Genomic DNA, 17,830 nt, shown 5'->3' with positions numbered 1-17,830 from the left:
TTGCGATCGCAATAGCGATCGCAAAAACTTCATCATAAAGCGGTTTCATCATTTAACGAGGTAATCGTTAAGCGAGGCACCACTGTACTTTATTTCATGGCTTTCTAAAGTACAGTGGTACCTTGACTTGCGAACTTAATCCGTATTGGAATTAGTTCACAGGTCGAAAAGTTCACAAGTCGAGTCAAACTTTCCAATTGGAATGTATTGAAAACCATTTAATCCGTATCTGCTGTTTTCTGTTCATATGTTGAGGCACTGTTCGTAGGTAGAGGCATTCGTTCCCATAGGAACGAATGCAAAGCTGGTTAATCCATACTCTACCACTAGGGGGTGAATTTTTTTAGTTTTTCTTCTTTTGACCTAAGGTGAACTTAGGTCAAAAAAAGGGCAGGAAAGTTTTTTCTTTTCTTTTTTTTTGGTTCGCGAATCGATGCTCCGTTCGCAGGTTGAAGCAACTTTTTGTGAACAGAGCCGTTCGTAACTCAAATCGTTCACAAGTGGGGGCGATAGCAAGTCAAGGTACCACTGTATTGATTTAGCTTGAAAGGGAGAAGTAGAAATGCCAAAGTAATACTGATGTTTAGAAAGCAGAAACAGAAGAAATACGGTGAAATGGATGAAAATGTGTGGAAGAAGAACTCAGTGTTTCTATTCTGCTTTGTGTTTCTGCAACAAAATGAGAATATACAATAACTTTTTAAATTTAAAATTTCCTCATCTCTAACTATGAATGTAAATTCAAGTAAGTGATATCATGTCATCTAACCACTCCCCAAATAATCTCAAAGAAGATTACGGGACAGGTGGTGTTTTAGCCTTCATAAACCTGTTTGTGGTAATCAGCTAGTATTCAGAGATGGCCGGTATCAAACTAATTCCTTCTTCTGTTCTTCTTGTGCAAAGGATTTATTTTATTTTTCTGGTGAACGAATTTGCAAAAGCCAGTATTTTGTTCTTCATCTCAAATGATTTCAATAGCATATCTGAGTATTTTAACATAGAATACCAAGGTACAGTATAATGGCCTTGGTATAAAAGTTAAATTTGCTATTAAAAACTTGGTTGAGTTGATCTTAAAGCATAAATTAGGAGATATTTTTGAGACATTAAATTGCATAGCTGAAGACTACTAAAAATCTTAAATAGATCCTTCAGAACATGGTTTTCTAACTCTGAAAACCTTTATAAGCCTGACAGAATCTTATATTTATAGCAGATTCGTCCATTAATCCATTTTGTATGAAATACTGTGTAAATTAACTTTTGTTCATATAGCCATTGGAAAAAATCCATATAGGTTAGTTGTTGAAAGAAAGTACAAAATTTTATGACAGTTTGTCTTTTTTTCTAGGTGTATTTTTTTAGATTAACCAGCCAGAGGTTTAATTGTCACTACTATAGTAGATAGCTACTTGTTTTAATGTCAGAGAATTTCCCTCTTCACACTCACACTATCTGTTACAGGATTCTACAGTTCCCTAGACCCGTCAAGCTAGAAGATCTTGCATCAAAAGCTAAAGTTGCCTTTGGACAGCCTATGAATTTGCATTATAGCAATAATGAGGTAATATAAGAGCTATAACAAAACTTGGAGGTTTGTTATAAAAGGCGGCTTATAAATCTGAAACGAACCAATACTTTTGGATATACTTTTTATAATTCTAACAAGCTGCAGTCTACCTTGTGCTACATTCACTGTGGCTCTTTACATTCAAAATGGCAAACAGCATTCCCGCTTGTCTCCTCCTGCAAGCTACTACTGTTGCTAAGCTAACTAGAAATTGATTGTTTCCCATGACAACTAGGCCCCAAACTGTGGCTTGTTTCTCTAAAGAGAGCCAGTATTTGTAGGTCTAGAACAAGGCCTCTTTATAGTTCTTGTTCCAAAAGGGCACAGACATCCTAATTTTTGCATGTCACAGGACACTTTCTCTATCTGGTTATGTTAGCACTTTCAAGGGGCAAAGGTGCTACTTCCTTCTTGCATGGCTCCCTGTATTACCGTTTCCCCGAAAATAAGACCTAACCTGAAAATAAGCCCTAGTATGATTTTTCAGGATACTCGTAATATAAACCCTACCCCCAAAATAAGTCCTCGTTCAGTGAAACCCTGCTGTCCACCATTGTGCAGTAACCAGAAGAAGATGACACAACTGTATTTGAATACATGTAGATGGTTGTATATGAAAAAAATAAAACATCCCCTGAAAATAAGCCCTAATGCATTTTTGGAGCAGAAATTAATACAAGACCCTGTCTTATTTTTGGGGAAACACAGTACAATTTGGGAGCATTTTATGCTGCCAAATATTAGTGGATGAACAGAAAACTCTGTTTAAAGCAAGCATTTTGCTTGTTTCAAGTAATCTTTTCTTGCTTGCTCCTGAAATTTGGCATGAGAATTTGTCATTGAATTTTGCTACTGTGATACTCAGAAGTCCTTTGAGGGCACACAACTGACTTTGGGAGAGAGAACCTTTATAACAAGGTGTTGAAAAATGACCTCAGCGGTTATTTATTCATTCATTCATTCATTCATTCATTCATTCATTCATTCATTCATTCATTCATTCATTCATTTATTTATTTATTTATTTATTTATTTATTTATTTATTTATTTATGCTTCCTGGTAATTAAGCAGATTGTTATTTAATTAAACACTCTGTTTCTGATCGATAAACTTAATGGTGATGCAGTAGATCATTGCTGCAGAGGTTTTTAAAAATATTATAAGCCCCCACTTGTAATTTCTTCCCATGCTAGACAGACCAGACCCCAAGACATGTTGTCTATCTTTTAACAATTCTGAACAGGTTAATCCTATATATTCCTAGTAAGTGATTGTCTTTTCTTATTAATATTTGCCTACCTAGGCTTCCTAATGACCATTTGTCTCCCCATATTAACATTTGATACTGTGCTACTTACCTAGAATGTCTGAACACCTCCTTCATGGGAGATAATAGCAGTTTCAGTTCAGATGTCTGAGAGCCTCTTCTAACTGCAGTTCACAGATTTGAAGTCTGGTGTTCAGCTTGTGGAAAACGGGACAAATACTAAACTATTTTTAACCTAGATGATTGACAGATGTGTATCATGTTGAAAGTTCTTGATCTTTCCCATTTCTAGGCCAGTATCACGTGAAGCCAGAAAAGAATTTTAAAAGTATATTAATATGTGAGGTGGAATGTTAAAAAATATTTAACTTTTGGTACTCTGCTGCTTACCTGGAATGTCTGAACTCCTTGCCAAAGAAAATTATATGGCAAGAGTGGAGTTGAATGATCTATTCACGTGTGAGGAATTCATGTCAAGTAAACATTTCTCCCCATGGGTCAATTCCTGGTTTTGACATTTGGTTAGACTGTAGGTCCTGAGCATGCTGGGGAACAGATCTGAACTTTGGGATAGACATGTTTGCCATACTGTGGGTGTGTATTATTCTTGTTATTATTAAGTGTTTTTTGTTTTTTGTTTTTTTGCCATCTCTTCAAAAAAAGGTCAGGTGTGTCTTACAGATAAATGTTGTAACCTTGCACAGATAGTGTGGTGATGTTTGAGCCAGCCTGGTCTACCTGGGAGGACCATTTTATTGGCAGGGAACTGTAGCTGAAAATGTCGTCTCCCTTGTCACCACCCTCTGAGCCTGTCTCTGAGGAAGGCCTTAAATGAGAATGTCATGATATGGGCAAGTCCATGGCATAAAAGGTGTTCCATCACATATTAGTCTCCAGAACCATATAAGGCTTCATAAATGGAAGGCAGTTGCTGGAATTGGGCCTGGAAAGTTAGTGCAGCCAGTACAGCTGGCCAGAGCAAGAATTACATGATTACATGATTAGACTGTTCAGTCCCAGTGAGCAGTCTGTCTATTGCATTCTGTACTAATTGCAGTTCTTGTTTGTTGTCTCTGTGATTCACACATATGGAGTTCCTCTGCACCTGAGCAAGGACTCTTTTGGAATATGCCGAAGCTTTTATTAAAATATATGATAATCTGGACACAACAGTTCAAGCATAGTGTAAAAAAACACACTGATCTTTAATGGTATTCTTTGTGTGTGCCAGCATTTGAAATAATATTCAGTTTGTCATAGTAGACACTTTAAGAATGCTTACTGTAAAACACATATGTAGAATAAACTAACAATTCTTTAAACATTAGGTTGCAGACTTGTACTTGACAGATTCATTATCGTTTCATATTATATGTTTCTTAAACAGACATAGTAACAAACAAGCAGACACCTAACAGATTACACCTACTTCTAACAAACATCTCCAACAGACAACTAACTGAATAAAAACTGTTGCCTTTTTTTTTGGCTGTCTATCTGTCAGTTAGCCCTCTTAAAATCCATTGGCTAACACCAGAGAATCTGATTGGATACATAAGCTCTAATATTTATTTGTATGCCACCTTTCTCCTGGTAAGGGGACTCAAGCCGGCTAATATGTAAATTATACAGCTCTAACAGTTTCACTGATCTGCTGCCTGAAAATATTAAATACAGTAACTCCCCAAAATTGACCACTAGAGGGAACCAGATACTATGCTGTATACAGGTCTTCTCTATCTTTGCTTCCCAGCATCTGTAGGAGGGGGCTTGGATCCCCACAGATAACACGGTCCTACTGTACTGTAGTTCAGAGGAATGTATTAGCGTTCATTAGCAGAGAATTCTAATTACCTCAGCAAATAGCAAATCTCAGGATTTTGTAGGATGGAATAATGACACTTGAAATCGCTAAAACTGTGTTGTGCAGATACAGTCTATGGGTTTCTTTCAAATTTTGGTAACATGCTAAGACAATCTAATATGGCCACTTCATTTGGATATGTATGAAGACATTGGTTGAAATAACTGGCTGATCACTTGATGTTTGAAGGAGGAACAGGGTGGAATGTGTTATGCCCAGGGGAATTCTTGCAAATTGCTATATGAGCTACCGCTCTTCCTTGGCCACTATACTGTCATGCTGATATCATTTACCTATTCTCTTTCTCCCGTCTTTGTCCTGTGCAGCCATCCAAGTTCTTCCAGGCAATAGTAACTAAAGCACCCTTGTCCTAGCCAGCTTAGTTCTTTGGACTGATGAAGCTCTTCTGCTTTGAATGTTCACACCATTTAGGCATGAATTGCATTCTGACCTTGATCTTGATCTGCCTTTTCCTTGTGTAGTTGGTGATCCCATTAACTACCCAGGATGACTTGGACAAAGCTGTAGAGCTTCTTGATCGAAGCGTTCATATGAAGAGTCTCAAGATACTGCTTGTTGCCCATGGAAACACACAAGTATGAACATATGTATCTATAATATGCAAGTTGTATTCAGCACAATGCTATTTGTGATAAGTGAAGGGGGTGACTTTAGCCTCTTGTGTTCCCTGAAAAGTTAGATGTTTGGGGGATCTTCTGGACAGCATGAGAAAAAAAATGATACATGACAGGTGGGGGAATTGATGAAAACTGCTGACTCATCTTCTCCCCCTTCCCCAGGAAATCAAGTGTCTGGTAAAATATGCATAGAGTTTGAATTGCTGTGCCAGCAGTAGGTTATCTGACATAGCTGTTCCTACAGAGTGCTGATTTTATTCTTAGTGTGTATTCTACCATAATGGCCCAAGACAGTTTAAAGCAAGCATGGGGGACCTCCTAGTCACATCAGTTCCCCATCCGTTTGGCAGGCTGCTACTGCTATTAGCATCAATGTTAATATCAGAGATCAGAAGTATTTAAAGGCATTTAAACTTATACCTTTTGTAGACTGAGCTATACTTTGTAAACTAGGAAAAGTAATTGGCATACAATTGAGATAATCTTTTCAGGGTGAGACACAGTTGCACTGAAACATATCCCTGAGTTAAACTCAGTGGAATTCTTAAGCTTTCTTGTTTGGTGGGAAAATGTCCTAATTGTTAAGACTTATGTTTGATGATACCCTATGCCTGCAACCTTGTTCAGATGCCATGTTCTGAACAAGCTTTTCCAAATTGGAGCCTGACCCCCTGGCCAAAAAAAAAAGTTCTTGATCCATGGTTTCAAAGGAAAAATTGTGCTATCAGCAATGTCCTTCTGTGCTGCTGATTGCTACCACTGCATGTTGAGAAGTTTAAAAATATTTTCTGACAAGCCAGAGGAATAGCATGCTTTGTTGATAGCCCTGGAATATTTTTACCGAGCTTGAACTGCTCTGGTGTACACATACTTACAGTCTGATGTGTCGTCGTCTCCCCTGGCCACACAGAAACATGTTTCAAAGAAAGATGGGTGTGTGTGTGTGCACGCAAAAGGCCTGTGCTGCTGCTGCTGCTTCTTCTTTTTTTTTTTTAAGAACTGGCTTATTACACTCAGTCCACAGCTGCCTCAGCTGCAACCATAAAACAGCAACCATATACTTTCTGACTGCATCTAAGAGAGAAGTACCTGGCAAGTTCCACCTCTCCATTGTGATTTTGTGACAGTTTTGAAGAAGATCATCAGTTCAATGCATGGGGTGTCAGAGTTCTGACTTTCCACATGTAGAAGTGGTTCTCCTCTTCAGTACCCCCACTTTTTAGAATTCAGGGTGGTGCATGGCTAGAGTGCTCCTTCACTCACATGTTGACTTTGGTCTCCTTTTTAGACATTTCAGTTGGGCTAATGGGAAACAGCATGGAAAAATCATGTTTATGCAAAACACTTGCTTCTGTTCATAAGCATGAAGACTTTCTTATTTTTTAGGAATAAATAAACAACTTTGTGCTTTCACTTCCAGAGTAACTTGGAGCCTCTACCATCACTGGAAGATTTGGATAATACAGTTTTCCGAGTGACAGAAAGAAAAAACAGACTTTCTGTAATAGGTAATAAAGCTTCTTAATTCATATTTTGAAGTGACTGAGGGGTGCAGAGATTTGCTGTAGTCAGTTATTTTTAAAAAATGTCTCCTGAGAGGCTTGCTGTATCATATGCCTTCTGATAAGGCATATGATCAGAAGGTTTTAGTTCATTTGCTCACAATGTTCCCCTCTCCTTCTCAGCTGCCATTTTCTATCTTTTCTTTTGCAATAGCTGTCAGCTGATTCGGAAACAGCCTGCTTCCGTTTGCTTGTGAGTGGGCATTAATACAGACAAAGAGAGGGGATACAGAGTGCCATGTTTCAGCCCCACTTTTTCCTTCTCTCCTTTTTTAAAAATTATTTTTGTAGTGCTTAAGTGATGCAGCATAATAGTGGGAAAGTGTTTTCTTTCATGTATTTGCAAAGTGCAAAGTACTGTTATTAAATTTTAAACTTGGAAACATTGTACTGTTAAATAGAGACTTAGAAAGATACAGTGGTGCCTCGCTTACCGATCGCTCCGTTTAACGATGAAATCGCTTAACGAGGGGGTTTTGGCCATCGCCAGAGCGATCGGTTAGCGATGGCCTCTATGGGGATAAATCGCTTTGCGATCATGGCAAAGCGGCCCTTGCACGTCCGGGAGGAGGTGGGAGGATCCACCCAGAGGAGAGCAGAGCAGCGGGGAGCTAAGGGGGAGCCTCTCATCCCGGCCAAGAGATCCTGTGGAAGCCCACCCCCCACTGGGAGTCCCCACCACCACCACCGGCCGCTCTCTCCTCCGCCGGCTTCCGCCTTTTGCTTTCTAGCCCGGAGTCTGTCCTCCCCCCTCCTCGCGAGGGGTGCCTCTTGCGAGCCCCCCCCGCCTGCCTTGCCTTGTGCCCAAGGAGCAGAGAGGGCTCCGGGGCTGACTCCTCCTCAGACCATCAGGCTCCGGTGGCGCCTGCTCTGCCGCTGCCAGGCTCCCACTCCAGACTAGGCAGCGCAGGGAGCGCAGCCCCGCTGTCCTCGCCTCCCCTACCTTCCCTCTTTTTTTCCCTTCCCTTCCTTCTCGCTCTCTCGCTCTCTTTCAAGCGGCGGAGCTCAGGGCCCTTGGCAGCCAATCCTGGCCGTCTGGCCTTGGGCTCCGTTGGGGCGAGGGGAAGGAGAAGGGGAATGTGCGCGCGCGCACGTGCAAACACTGTCCGGCCTTGGGCTCCGTTGGGGCGAGGGGGAGGGGAACGTGCACCCACGGAGCAGAGAGGACTCCGGGGCTGACTCCTCCTCAGACCAGCAGGCTCCGGTGGTGGCTGCTCCGCCGCTGCCAGGCTCCCACTCCAGACTAGACAGCGCAGGGAGTGCAGCCCCGCTGTCCTCACCTCCCCTACCTTCCCTCTTTTTTCCCTACCCTTCCTCCTTGCTTTCTCCCAAGCCAGGCTCAAGCGGGCGGTGCTCAGAGCCCTTGGCGGCCAATCCCGGCCGTCTGGCCTTGGGCTCTGTTGGGGCGAGGGAAAGGAGAAGGGGAACGCACACGCACGCGCGCGCAAACACACACTCCATGGAGGAAAGCAGTGGTGGGCTCAGGCAGGCAGGAGAGAAAAAGAGAGAGAAGAAGAAATAGCTCCCTCAACAAGTTTAAAGTTTAAAAAGGGTCCGGGAACTTTTCTTGAACAGCTGACGGGCGGTTTCAAAATGGCCACCCGCTGTTTTGCCTCCCTTAAGAGGCACCGAAAATGGCCACCCCTACGGAGGATCTTTGTTTAAGGTTAGTTTTGAAGCCCATAGGAATGCATTAAATGCATTTTAATGCATTTCTATGGGCTTTAAAAATCGCTTAACGATTAAATCACTTAGTGACGTTTTTTACGGAACGGATTAACGTCGCTAAGTGAGGCACCTCTGTACGTTGTAATGCAGTCAGGAGAAAGAATAGAGGCTCTTGAGACTTTGTAGAGCATGAGACAGCTATGTTGACATCTAGAGATGGATGGTGAAATTTTTTATTTTTATGTTTTCCATCTGCAATGTCTTGCTAAATTATTTGTGCTATATAGGCAATCTATGGAAATAGAAAGAAATGTCAACATACTTCGATTTTCAAATCAAGCAGATAGATGACTGGTTGACCGTGCTCTGGAGGTTTTTCTTCCTAACATTTCGCCAGTCTCTGTGGCCGACATCTTCAGAGGACAGGAATTAGAACTCTCTCTGTGTTCTGGTGTAGTGTGTGGGATTGGATCAGGTTTTTGTTCTTTTCAGGATATTAAGTGATTATGGCGATCAGGGTTTTCTAAACCATCTCAATAACATCCACCCAAATATACAATTCACCATGGAAAAAGAAATAGAGGGCCAACTCCCTTTCTTAGATGTCATGGTCATACGCAAACCTGACCTCCTATTGGGACACAAGATCTACAGAAAACCTGCCCACATAGATCAGTACCTACACAAAAACTCCAATCTCCACCCACGACAAAAAAGAGGCATTACCAAAACACTGGTAGACCGTGTGAATCAGAATTGTGAAGCCCAATTTCTCAGCACCGAACTCAGCCATCTGAATTGGGCCCTACAGGCAAATGGCTATTCCAAGAATGAAATCACAAGAGCCATCAAACTGAGAAAACAACACTGAACTGAAGCAGAAAAAAGCCACCCACAAATAAACTATTTCTGCCATACCTCAAAAGGGTCACGGACCACATGAGGAAACTTTTGAAAAAACAACCTACAAATAGTATTCATGCCTACCACAAAAATAAAACAAATGTTACGATCAGCAAAGGACAGAAGGGGCCCCCCTCAACATTGCAGGAGTATACCAGATACCTTGCAGTTGTGGCCAGGTATATATTGGGACACAAAACACAGCATCCACATCACAAACAAAGAACATGAGAGACACTGCAGACTAAAACAACCAAAAAAATCAGCAGTAGCTGAACATGCCCTGAAACAAGCTGGACATGAAATTTTATTTCAAAATACAGAAGTACTGGACAGCACCAGCAATCAATATGTTAGACTACATATGGAAGTCATTGAAATCCACAAGCACCACCACAACTTCAACAAGAAAAGAGAAAGTCTAAAAATCAATAAAGCTTGGCTCCCAGCATTGAAAAATACAGCCTGCCAAAAGGTCAACGAACGTTACCCAACTACAAGGACCAGTGATCACTGAACACAAATAGCTAACTACACCCATCAATCACAGTGAAAGATCATCTCCCTCCTTATCACAACAATACACCCATAACAAAAAACACGCTGATCACCATAATCACTCAAACTCATGAAAAGGACAAAAAGCTGAACCCACAACTACAGTTACTCAACACTACACCAGAACACAGACAGAGTTCTAATTTCTGTCCTCTGAAGATGCCGGCCACAGAGACTGGTGAAATGTTAGGAAGAAAAACTTCCAGAACATGGCCAAACAGCCTGAAAAACCTACAACAATCATCGGATCCCAGCTGTAAAAGCCTTCAAGAATACAGATAGATGACTACTAGTAACTAAAGGATTAACATGATCTATGGCTCGTGTGCGTTTAAAAATCAACAGGTTATTATACTCGTGACAGAAGCTCTCCTCCTCCTGGATACATTCCAGATGAGCTGCACCAGGTGGCAAGGAATGGGTCATTCACTAGTATCAACAGTGAAGGCGAGTTCATTCCAGAAAGCATGGATCAGGTACTTATATGTCTTTGAAAGTTTTTCAACCTACAGTAAGATCTTCCATCATGTTCCTTCTCCACCTCCTTGACATGGTGGGTAAATGAAAATCAAGGCATAAAGAGCAGCAGGCCATGGGATATATCATTGTACCACAACTACACTCTAAAGAATTGCAGCTTTAGTGATCCTTGGGTCTTTGTAACCTGATGCGTTATTGAGTGATGCGACAAGGAAAAGGGGACAATTCCCATACTCCTCCTGCATGCCCTTGTTATGACTACTCCTTTTGCCACTTACAGACTAAGTCATGGTGGGCTGGATTGCCAAGCAACTGTCACAGACATACTGTGAAGGCTGGAATGGCAGTGATCATTTTTTTGGCCTTTTAGAGAATTAAGCTGAGATTTTCCACAGGTGGGCGGATGGGTGAGAATTCTTGGTACAATTTGTAAATTATTCCAAGGCAATCATGGGAAAGCAAATCCATCTCTAGCATCCACATTGTAAACTGGACTGTGAAATGCTTCAGTTGCCAATCATGTTCCTTAAGTGTTGGATTATTGTTTTCCCAGTCCCCAGTCCCATTTAATAACACAGTGATTGCATTCTAAATAGATGGAGATTCTTGCTAGAGTACAGATGCTCTTGGCCTGCGTGGTTTTCCCTAGCCTGTTGCCTATTTATGTTGCTTAGTTTGGATAGCTATCAATGTGAAGGCATTTCATTCACTCTTTTGTACTTTTGTTCCAGATGCTAGATCCATTATCACTGAGTAGTCCTGAAAACTCTGGCTCAGGAAGCTGCCCTTCACTTGACAGCCCTTTAGATGGGTAGGGACCGCTTTTTAATCTGCATATTTTTCTGCTGAGTTCCTTAAAACTACTAGTTACAGAATCTAATTGTATTCAGCTGGCTGGCTTTTCACACAAGACTATAATAGCCCAATGTTTTGTGCTTCCAGAGACAACTATCCCAAGTCCCGGATGCCAAGAGCACAGAGCTATCCAGACAACCACCAAGAATTTTCTGGTGGGTAAAATAAATAACTGCTGTTTCCATTCTCCTTGGTCTCCTGCTATAGGTTTAATGTGTCTTGGGATGCAAGTGTATAAAGTTTAACCTAATCATATTTGTTTTGACTTATTTGAAGGCTGTGGTAACAGTGACAGAACTGCAAAGCAAAGATCTGTGGTTCACATATTTCTAAGAACCTACAAAAATTTGAAATATATATTTTCTTAAAAGCCAAACTGATAGAAAAGAAGTGTTTTACTAATAATTCCAAATATTTCAGTGGACTAAATCATCATCAATTGTAGATTATCAGAATCATGCACCTGGTACTGTTAATTCCGTATCAAATTTAAGCGGAAAAAAGGGAATACATTTAGAATTGCAGATAGTAATTCTTAGAAGTGCTCATTAATTTTAAAAGTCCTTGCTGGCTTCCATATGTAATGTAATGGCTTATTCAGCATGTGTTTCGTTTGAAATAAAACTTATGCGTCATGTCATGTCTTCGAAGATGAAGTGATAATGCAGTGTACTTGGGCTAGCTAGTGACTACTTAGTAGCAAAGTTATAAGAATGCAAGTTGGTAAAAAGAGGTCTCATTTTTGACATGTGTTGAAATAAACCATTTTTTGTATTGTATAAAAGGTGGAATTGATGCTTGCCTTCTCACACCGAAGTCCCTATATTAGGAAGGATGTAAATACACTGCCAACTTTCTGGATTGTAAAATATGTGCTCCTTCTAGATTTGAAACTGGAGGCAGTGCATAAAATTGCAGCTAGCTTTTTATGCAGTTTTATCCAGCTCAGTAAGCTGTTTTCCTCAGACAAATGCAACAGCTGGATGGGAAACAATTGTGATACATTATTTGCCATTTTTCAGATTATGACCTTCCAATATTTGAGAAGTTTGGCAAAGGTGGAACTTACCCTCGCAGGTATCATGTTTCCTACCATCATCAAGACTACAATGATGGTGAGATATGAGCCCTTTAACAGTTCTTTTGAATATGTTTTGTTCAAAATCATGTAGTTTACAAACAAACAAGGATATACAGTATATGTTTTCCATTAATTTTGAAATATGGTCTGTTTTGTTGCCTGGTACTTTGTTATAACTTGTAGTTTGGATGTTTCTTATTGATCTGCTTAGATTGTTTAGTTATGCACTGCCAACCATTTCCATATATGATGATCTAGGTACAATGTGGCTTTCTAAGAGTTTTTATAGTTCTCCTACGAGCAGAAATTGCTGTTTCGAAAAAAGAAAAAAGAAATACAGCATGAAGGATGAATACTGGTTTCTTGACAGAAAATTTCTTTTAAATCAGTGGGTTATATCCAGTTGATGCCAGTCTCCTGATGGAAAGCTTTGTGATTCAGTGCAGCTTTCCATCAGTAATAAAGATGGAGGTGGCTATCAGTGTCTCTCTCCCCTTTTCTGGGTCCTTCGTGCACTTAATTTGGAAGATTAGGGAACTAAAAGGAGGAGGTAGCATGGACAACTACAGGAGGCAGGGGAGCAGTCCTAGAAAATCATCTTGCTGTTCTGCTAACAGAAGCCTCTGCTGGATCAGTGAAGCAACACTAAATTGATTCAGTGTAGTGAGATTTATTCTGAAGTATATGTTGGATTCTTCAAGTCTTCTAAGATGCTACTAGTCTTTTTCATACAGAAAGCTGTCTAATGTTGTCTGCTGACATTTTCACTAAAGATTTTATTATTAAAATATCAAGGAGCAATTTTCAGCTGCATTGGCCAATTTACTAACATGAATTTATTTCCATCTCAGTTGAAATTCTTCTGTTTTCAATAAAGATGAAGCAGTGTTCTATATTTCTAAAACATATATATAATGATATGTAGCCTTCCAAGCCCTAATCGTTGCATCTGGATCCAGAATTGTTGTTCCATACATTGTCTTGTTATCAGATCTAAAGCAGATCCTGACAGTTTTAGCAAGACCAGTTTGTAAGGTTGAAGAACAAATAGATAATTCTAGACAAGGAGTTACTCTTACACATTTCATTGAGGGAATTATCTACTCATTGCCATTTAACGTATGAACTATATTAGATCATGAAAACTAAAATGTTATCAGCTAAATGCAGAAATAGTGTTCTAGGAGAGCATGCTAGATACAGCACCATCTGGAGGATACCTCCACAGCCCTCAGTCATTGCACATGCATCTCCTTTGTATTTATGGAATTACAGCTAATACTCTGTGATTGTCACTAGGTTCTGGGATACAACCCTATCCATTGTTTGGATATTACTGTTTGCTTTCAGTGGAACCATTTAGTGATTTGACTATATCAATACTGTATATAAATACTACAAGTAAATAAAATAAGGATCATGTTTTATGTTATTGTATTATAGGTCGCAAAACTTTTCCGAGGGCTAGAAGGACCCAGGGGAACACCTTACGGTCTCCGGTGAGTTTCAGCCCAACTGACCACTCACTGAGCACAAGCAGTGGGAGCAGCATTTTCACTCCAGAATATGAAGATGGAAGATTGCGGAGAAGAGGAAGTGATATAGACAATCCTACGTTGACAGTAATGGATATCAGCCCACCCAGCCGCTGTAAGGGAAAAAGATGTACATACATAATACTTTGTCACAGCTCATCCAAAATGATAAATCTGTGTGTGTGTGTGTTTAGTCGTTTAGTCGTGTCCGACTCTTCGTGACCCCATGGACCAGAGCACGCCAGGCCCTCCTATCTTCCACTGCCTCCCGGAGTTGTGTCAGGTTCATGTTGGTTGCTTCGCAGACACTGTCCAGCCATCTCACCCTCGGTCGTCCCCTTCTCCTCTTGCCGTCACACCTTCCTAACATCAAGGTTTTTTCCAAGGACTCTTTTCTTCTCATGAGATGGCCAAAGTACTGGAGCCTCAGCTTCAGGATCTGTCCTTCAAGTGAGCATTCAGGGTTGATTTCCTTTAGAACTGATAGGTTTGTTCTCCTTGCAGTCCAGGGGATTCTCAAGAGCCTCCTCTAGCACCACAATTCAAAGGCATCAATTCTTCGGCGGTCTGCTTTCTTTATGGTCCAGCTCTCACTTCCATACATCACGACAGGAAAAACCATAGCTTTGACTATTCGGACTTTTGTTGGCAAGGTGATGTCTCTGCTTTTCAAGATGCTGTCAAGATTTGTCATCGCTTTCCTCCCAAGAAGAAGGCGCCTTTTAATTTCAGGGCTGCTGTCTCCATCTGCAGTGATCATGGAGCCCAGGAAGATAAAATTTGACACTGCCTCCATATCTTCCCCTTCAATTTCCCAGGAGGTGATGGGACCAGTGGCCATGATCTTAGTTTTTTTGATGTTGAGTTTCAGACCGTTTTTTGCACTCTCCTCTTTCACTCTCATTACAAGGTTCTTTAATTCCTCCTCACTTTCTGCCATCAGAGTGGTATCATCTGCATATCGGAGGTTGTTGATATTTCTTCCGGCAATCTTAATTCCGGCTTCGGTTTCTTCCAGTCCAGCCTTCCGCATGATGTATTCTGCATATAACTTAAATAAGCTGGGGGACAATATACAGCCTTGCCGTACTCCTTTCCCAATTTTGAACCACTCAGTTGTTCCATATCCCGTTCTAACTGTTGCTTCCTGTCCCACATATAGGTTTCTCAGGAGACAGATAAAGTAGTCAGGCACTCCCATTTCTTTAAGAACTTGCCATAGTTTGCTGTGGTCCACACAGTCAAAGGCTTTTGCATAGTCAATGAAGCAGAAGTAGATATTTTTCTGGAACTCTCTGGCTTTCTCCATAATCCAGCGCAAGTTAGCAATTTGGTCTCGAGTTCCTCTGCCTCTTCGGAATCCAGCTTGTACTTCTGGGAGTTCTCGGTCCACATACTGCTGAAGCCTACCTTGTAGGATTTTGAGCATAACCTTGCTAGCGTGCGAAATGAGTGCAATTGTACGGTAGTTGGAGCATTCTTTGGCACTGCCTTTCTTTGGGATTGGGATGTAGACTGATCTTTTCCAATCCTCTGGCCACTGTTGAGTTTTCCAAACTTGCTGGCATATTGAATGTAGCACCTTAACAGCATCATCTTTCAAGATTTTAAATAGTTCAACTGGAATGCCATCACCTCCACTGGCCTTGTTGTTAGCCAGGCTTTCTAAGGCCCACTTGACTTCGCTCTCCAGAATGTCTGGCTCAAGGTCAGCAACTACATTGTCTGGGTTGTCCGGAATATCCAAATCTTTCTGATATAATTCCTCTGTGTATTCTTGCCACCTCTTCTTGACGTCTTCTGCTTCTGTTAGTTCCCTCCCATTTTTGTCTTTTATCATGTTCATCTTTGCGCAAAATGTTCCTCTAATATGTCCAATTTTCCTGAACAGATCTCTGGTCTTTCCTTTTCTGTTATCTTCCTCTATTTCTTTGCATTGTTCATTTAAGAAGGCCCTCTTGTCTCTCCTTGCTATTCTTTGGAAGTCTGAATTCAGGTTTCTGTAACTTTCCCTATCTCCCTTGCATTTTGCTTCCCTTCTCCTCTCTGCTATTTCTAAGGCCTTGTTGGACAGCCACTTTGCTTTCTTGCATTTCCTTTTCTTTGGGATGGTTTTCGTTGCTGCCTCCTGGACAATGTTACAAGCCTCTATTCAAAGTTCTTCAGGCACTCTGTCCACCAAATCTAGTTCCTTAAATCTGTTCTTTACTTCCACTGTGTATTCATAAGGGATTTGGTTTAGATTATACCTGAGTGGCCCAGTGGTTTTTCCTAATCTCTTCAGTCTAAGCTTGAATTTTGCTATGAGAAGCTGATGATCAGAACCGCAGTCAGCTCCAGGTCTTGTTTTTGCTGACTGTATAGAGCTTCTCCATCTTTGGCTGCAGAGAATATAATCAATCTGATTTCGATATTGCCCATCTGGTGATTTCCATGTATAGAGTCGCCTCTTGTGTTGTTGGAAAAGAGTGTTTGTGATGACCAGCTTATTCTCTTGACAAAACTCTATTAGCCTTTGTCCTGCTTCGTTCTGAACTCCAAGGCCAAACTTCCATGTTGTTCCTTTTATCTCTTGGCTCCCTACTTTAGCATTCCAGTCCCCTAGAATGAGAAGAACATCTTTCTTTGGTGTCAGTTCTAGAAGGTGTTGTAAATCTTCATAGAATTGTTCAATTTCAGTCTCCTCAGGAATGCTGGTTGGTGCATAAACTTGGATTATTGTGATGTTGAATGGTCTGCCTTGGATTCGTATTGACATCATTCTATCATTTTTGAGATTGTATCCCATTACAGCTTTTCCCACTCTTTTGTTGACTATGAGGGCTACTCCATTCCTTCTACGGGATTCTTGCCCACAATAGTAGATATGATAATCATCTGAGCTGAATTCGCCCATTCCTGTCCATTTTAGTTCACTGATGCCCAGGATGTCGATGTTTATTCTTGCCATCTCCTGTTTGACCACCTCCAGCTTCCCAACGTTCATAGATCTTACATTCCAGGTTCCTATGCAGTATTTTTCTTTGCAGCATTGGATTGTCCTTTCACTTCCAGGCACGTCCACAGCTGAGCGTCCTTTCGGCTTTGGCCCAACCACTTCATTAGCTCTGGAGCTACTTGTACTTGTCCTCCACTCTTCCTCAGTAGCATGTTGGACGCCTTCCGACCTGAGGGGCCCATCTTCCAGCGTCATATCTTTTAGCCTTTTGTTTCTGATCATGGGGCGTTCTTGGCAAAGATACTGGAGTGGCTTGCCATTTCCTACTCCAGGTGGATTGTGTTTAGTCGGAACTCTCCACTATGTCCTGTCCGTCTTGGGTGTCCCTGCACGGCATAGCCCATAGTTTCTCTGAGTTACTCAAGCCCCTTCGCCACGACAAGGCAGCAATCCATGAAGGAGGATAAATCTGTACTGTCTTGTTTCTGTTTGGTTACTTTGATTTGCTTTGTTGCAAAATGTTCCTCTGCTGCTAGTTGCATATTAGCAATCCATGGCACCAGAAAGGCAGCACAAGAAGTAAGTAATTACGTGTTTGGTGAAAGAGTAAGTGGTGGGTCTCAGAGAAGGAGAAAACTCCACCCTGCCACTTCATTCAGCAAACTTCTGAAAGGTATTATTCTTTTTGTCATTGGTGCAAATAGATATTTTAATGTGGGGAGATCTTCAGCCACTTATAAGTGGAGCCCCAAACAGCCCCACTAACCAGAGTCAATATACAGTGGTGCCTCACTTAACGAGCACACCGTTTAACGACGAATCCACATAGCGACCCGTTTTTTTGCGGTCGCTAATGCGATCGCATTGCAATGTTTAGATAGGCTAAACATCGCATTGCGATCATTT

At 41.2% G+C, this 17,830-nt stretch overlaps 1 protein-coding gene across 1 annotated transcript in view; it reads left to right on the top strand.

The window, feature by feature from the left end:
• The window catches only part of MAP3K2 (mitogen-activated protein kinase kinase kinase 2), a 49,002-nt gene that overhangs the window by 18,228 nt on the left and 12,944 nt on the right, over positions 1–17,830 (top strand). Inside the window, exons 5-12 of the mRNA XM_020805273.3 lie at positions 1,468–1,567; positions 5,189–5,302; positions 6,765–6,852; positions 10,381–10,511; positions 11,247–11,326; positions 11,458–11,525; positions 12,393–12,485; positions 13,895–14,101. Coding sequence (XP_020660932.1) covers positions 1,468–1,567; positions 5,189–5,302; positions 6,765–6,852; positions 10,381–10,511; positions 11,247–11,326; positions 11,458–11,525; positions 12,393–12,485; positions 13,895–14,101 — 881 coding nt within the window. The remainder of the gene's footprint in view (positions 1–1,467; positions 1,568–5,188; positions 5,303–6,764; positions 6,853–10,380; positions 10,512–11,246; positions 11,327–11,457; positions 11,526–12,392; positions 12,486–13,894; positions 14,102–17,830) is intronic.

Source organism: Pogona vitticeps, chromosome 1 (assembly GCF_051106095.1).
Source record: "Pogona vitticeps strain Pit_001003342236 chromosome 1, PviZW2.1, whole genome shotgun sequence".
Taxonomy (NCBI): Eukaryota; Metazoa; Chordata; class Lepidosauria; order Squamata; family Agamidae; genus Pogona; species Pogona vitticeps.
Note: the sequence above shows the minus strand (reverse complement) of the source record. Positions and strands in the feature narration are given on the sequence as shown.